Below are 5093 nucleotides of genomic sequence, written 5' to 3'. Positions count from 1 at the left end.
GCAAACATAACAGAGACCATCACTTGCCACCCAAGAAAAGCAGAGCTCAGTTTTATTACATGCAGACTTGTAGAAAAGAAACCACCTTGTACGGATTATGCAGAGATTGCCTAACAAGAAGCTTGACTTCCTTTGGCCAAGTTGCACTCCAGTATAATGTCTGTCGATCTGCATACCAGGGAAGATTCAGAATTGGTTACAACAGGCACCAAATAGCTCTAATGTCAAAGGGGAGAAATAGTGTAGGAAGATAGGTTAATTAAGCATTTTCCAGCAGATAAATATGGATTACAGAAAGATCCGCAAAAGTTGGTCGATACCCCAGGGAAAAGTTCTAAGTAACTAATAATTCACTGCCATCACCAACAAGGTCCTTTTCATTAAGGCACTGATATAAAGTCCATACGTACATGTGCGTGTGTGTGTTGTTCAAAGTTACAATTGTCTCGAAACCATGGGCGTGAACTTACATTTCTAGACACTACTTGTATTAATGAATTCTACTGTGAATAATCAAAATCAAAATGAGACATTGTTGCTCCCAAAAGAAATATTCAAAACCCACAGTTCAGGTTTCAATACCAACCTCCTTCCTTAGCCAGGAAAGGACAAAATTGAGAACACCAGAGAAAAAAAATAATAATAACAACGAAAGAAACAAAATTTAACCCAAAAAAAAAATCAGCTTTTTATGGTCTTTTATAATGCATCCTTAACTACTAATGAAAACAGCTTTGATATCTGAGTCAATAAGTAATGGAAATCAATATTAAAGCCACAAAACAAGTCATATTGAAAAGTTTACGAGTGTGCAATTTATCCTGTGTAACTAAGCCTATAATATTTATTAAATGGCAACGATACATACTTGAGAAACAATTTTTTTTATCTATGGTTCAAAACCCATGTCTAGCATACGATCAGCTTCATCTAACACAAGATATGTCACTCTTCGGAAGTTTGTATTTTGTGACTCCAACATATCGATTAACCGACCTGGAGTTGCAATGACAATCTCAACCCCTAAATCCAAACAAGGGAAGAATAAAATTAGCAATTCAGAGTGACATCCAAATGTTTGAGAACATATAAATAGTGAAGGCAATGAAACAATAAAACATAAACGATCGAGATCTGCGAATACATAAAAGGCTTAGAGTGATGCTACAAAGTAACCTACCTTTCGAAAGATCTCGTACTTGTGGACCTTTGGGAGCACCTCCATATATACACGTATTCTTGATTTTTGACAATGCCCCAAATTTAGTTGCCTCTTGCTGGATCTGGACAACAAGCTCACGTGTAGGTGCTAACACCATGACAATAGGCCCATCTCCTGGAGCTGATATATGACAACAAGTGACAACATTTAATATGTAGCCATGTAGGGTAGGTATGGAGGAAAAAGACATTTCCCTCCCATCAAGAGATCATACTTAAAAAAAAAAAATACATCACAGTAAAAGGGCCAAGGAGGAGATAAGGCTCTAGACAGTTTAAAGCTAAAAGACACAATAACAAACCTAAATAAGGTTGAGCATTAACATGAACAATAGCAGGTAAAAGATATGCCAGTGTCTTCCCAGAGCCTGTCTTAGCAATACCAATTAAATCCCGCCCTTTCAAAGCCATAGGCCATCCTTGAGCTTGAATAGGTGTTGGCTCCATAAATCCTGCCTTTACAACCTCTTCAAGAACATACTCTGACAAAAAAAAATACCCGCAATTCAAAAATTAGCATAATTTTTCTTACATTCTAGAAATGTCTTAAAACCACAATTTTGATAATCAGTCAAATCTGACACCCAAAATAGATATAGAAAGGCCTGAGCTTTGACTGTTTCTCAATGATCCTATTTTACACATTTCAAATTTTTAGGTTGGATAGAAATCATAAAATATAGGGCAACCAAGTCCAATTCAAGAAGGCCAAAAGACAAATTTCTAAATTATCCTGCATTCATGTACAATTCAACATAGCATTTAACGAATCATCAATCATCAATACACAAACATGTTAACATGTGACGGGTACTTTTAACTAAGATAACAATAAGAGAAACTCCTCCAAATACCAAATACATTTATACATTCAAATCACATGCCTTCAATAATGATTATATGATTTCTTTATATACCTATTTAAACAGTGCACATATGGTCCATTACTTATTAAGCCAACCATACTACATAATTATTTACACATAACATAGGCATTTAACCCCATAAATACTACCCTTTGGAATCATATCATATACATTTAACCCCTTATATTCCCTTGGTTCATATCATAAATGCATCCTTAAAAAGGTTTGAAATATGAAAAAAATCATAGTGAGAAAGGATCTTAAAAATATATTACAAAGAATAGGAAATTGGCACATTAATATCATACAATAAAGTATCTACAAATTTTGCAAAACAGTCCCTTCTCAGGGATGGGTAATAGAGTCTCGCCGGAGAATACAAGGTCAAAGCATAGAAGCACTACAACTACCCTTTTTATCATGTCAACCTTCAATAGCAATCCCTCATAGCAATTCAGGAACGTGGGAATTAGAAGGAAAGTAGTGATGTGTTGCAATTTAAATTCAGCAAAGACAGACACACAACCAAGGAATGTTACACGTCCTCTAACTTTTCACTTGTGCTGAGGAAAATCCCTACTTAGAATTCATGGTAGAATTAATCTAGATTACCATCCTATCATTGCCTATTATTTAGAGAGGAAACTGGAGTGAAGTAGAAGAATAATTTAACCTTTCGACACAAATGCTTAGCTAACAAGGATGGTTGAAACTTTCTCCTCTTGGATAGGAGAGCAAGCGAGTAGTTGGATGCTGTGATGTAAAAAATTAATCTCAAAAACAGTCAAACAGGAAAAATTCACACACAAAAAATCCACGTGCAAGGAAGTTTGAACAATTTAATCCCATCACAAAGAAAAAGGTGCACAATAGAAGCCAAGACTAAGTCACAACTGAAAAATTCAGGGATGAAGCTTATAATCAAAATCGCTTCAAGGAGTCCAGGTCCCAAAAATACTAAGTTCTTGCAAAACCTCTAAAATTAGAGGATAAATGTATTGCTTGATTAAAGTTACGGGAGGCAACCTTTCATCACTTCAACAGCATATCCCCAAGGAAATGTGTTGGGAACCAATTTTCGACCAAGTTTTTGGTATGGGAGTGCAGGAGCAGAGAGATACATATGAAGGGGCATGTCGAACCATTCTCAAGGAAATTTGAGGGAACTGGGACATAGAAGTTCCTAGCATAGGATCTCATTTCTAAAAATATAAAAAAAAATAATAATAATGATAAAACCCTAACAATAACAATAGATCTCATGCAACTTCATCATTGAGCAATCCAATGAAAACACCCAATACTGAAAACCCACAATCTTGAAAACTGTTAAGGGCACTAAATTGATGTGAAATTCTACTTTCTTCAAGTCCAATGAGGTTGGAACCACTATCAAATATCTTAAAGTCCAATGAGGTTTGAACCACTCTCAAATATCCTAAAACAATGAGTGGTAATATTTAAAAATTTAAATAAAAAAAAGTTAGATATAAGAGAATGTAATGTTATAATGTCAAGTAAAAAAGATAAAAGAGATAAGGGAGAGAATTTGTATAATTACCGAAGTCACAAATTCCTCAAAACTCTAAACCCTATCTCTATTCTATCTTAAAAAGTTGTTAGACAAAATCTTTGTTGTTAGACAAAATCTTTGGGGAATTCTTAAAAAATTGTTAGACATAAAATCATTTCTTTGGGGAATGGGTGTTAGTTTTGCACCCAGGCATTCCTTTTTTGGTGGTGGGGGAATGGATGGAAAATGAATTATGATGAAGAGAAAAATATTAATAATACCTGGAAAACCTGCGTCATGAAAACTTTTGACGGGCTTGGGAACGTCCCGGCCATCGACTGTAATTTCACGTCTCTTGTGATATTCCCTGACCTCGTCTTCAGTCATAGAGGTGATGTCCTCTACCTCCTCATAGAAATTATTCTTAAAGGGTGACAGGTTCTCAAAATCCTGCTTCGACAGTGAAATTAAGGGACAAATAATATACATGTCGTAGCAGGTTGAGATTTATGGGACAAAAACCTTGCGCACAGAGGTAATATATTAAATTAATGCATGCATGCTGTGGGGAATATCTTAAATTAATGCATGCACACTGTGGTGATTTGCATGAGAGATTCAATGCATATCATATTAATCGAAATCGAGGAACAAAAATATTATGCATTATATTGAATGCTTTTTAATTATGTGCATTAGGTATTGCATGTAGTTATACTTACATGTTTAGAACTAAATTCATGAAGCATATACGTATTTCCATTGAACACTCACAATCTGGTGCATGAAAAAAAGTAGGTGTATTTACTTGTGCACGTCTTAAATCAAATGCATGACAAGACTTATGCAATTCATTTGGATATTTTAATCCAGTGAAATAATATAGTACGATTTGTCGTGAATTAAGAGGGTAAATTAACAAATTGGCATACCAGTTCGAAATTAACAAAGGTGAAGACTTTGCCTTCACGAATTTAATTTATATAGTTAAATGCATGCAGACAGTGGAAATTTTATAGTAAAGTTAAGTAAATCAATAGACGTATGACATACAATCTTGCAAGAAGACAGAAGCTGGAATTGTGCATTTACATTGTGCTAATACTTTTCAAGCCTTCAGACCACGTAGATTAACTATATAAAATTTAATGAATGACAACTGATTTCTAGGATAAGATCATATATACTATGCTGAAGCAAACATTTTAGTAGACTTCAAATATTAAACGAAGGTCAATCATTAAGGAGGTCTACAAGAACTGCTCCATAAAGGGTATACAAAATAGGTATAAATGAAAAATACTAAACCAGAAAAATCCGCTTGAGTAGTACAACAAAGTGTGATTAACTAAAAATGTATGTATACATATATACTTCGATAAACACTCATGTATAGAACTAGATACATCAAGATAACCATTCAAGGTTTCAATAATAGAACCATAAAACATTTTAAGAACAGAGATCTGCAATACATATGAATACCAATAGAC

At 34.4% G+C, this 5093-nt stretch overlaps 1 protein-coding gene across 1 annotated transcript; it reads right to left on the bottom strand.

Moving 5' to 3' along the window:
• Nucleotides 1–889: 889 nt before the first annotated feature.
• Nucleotides 890–4089, bottom strand: LOC149237137 (DEAD-box ATP-dependent RNA helicase 20-like). Its single transcript, XM_089369163.1, has 4 exons — nucleotides 3882–4089; nucleotides 1524–1703; nucleotides 1181–1342; nucleotides 890–1023 (listed from the first exon to the last, which is right to left on the bottom strand). The coding sequence occupies exons 1-4, from the start codon at nucleotides 4087–4089 to the stop codon at nucleotides 890–892; spliced, it is 684 nt and encodes a 227-aa protein (XP_089225289.1).
• Nucleotides 4090–5093: the final 1004 nt, after the last annotated feature.

The sequence above is a fragment of the Pinus tabuliformis genome, chromosome 8, assembly GCF_031772625.1.
Source record: "Pinus tabuliformis cultivar Carrire ecotype Pingquan chromosome 8, CPIR1, whole genome shotgun sequence".
In the NCBI taxonomy this organism is placed as follows: Eukaryota; Viridiplantae; Streptophyta; class Pinopsida; order Pinales; family Pinaceae; genus Pinus; species Pinus tabuliformis.
The sequence above is the reverse complement of the archived record's forward strand: the minus strand, read 5'-3'. Positions and strand labels throughout refer to the sequence as shown.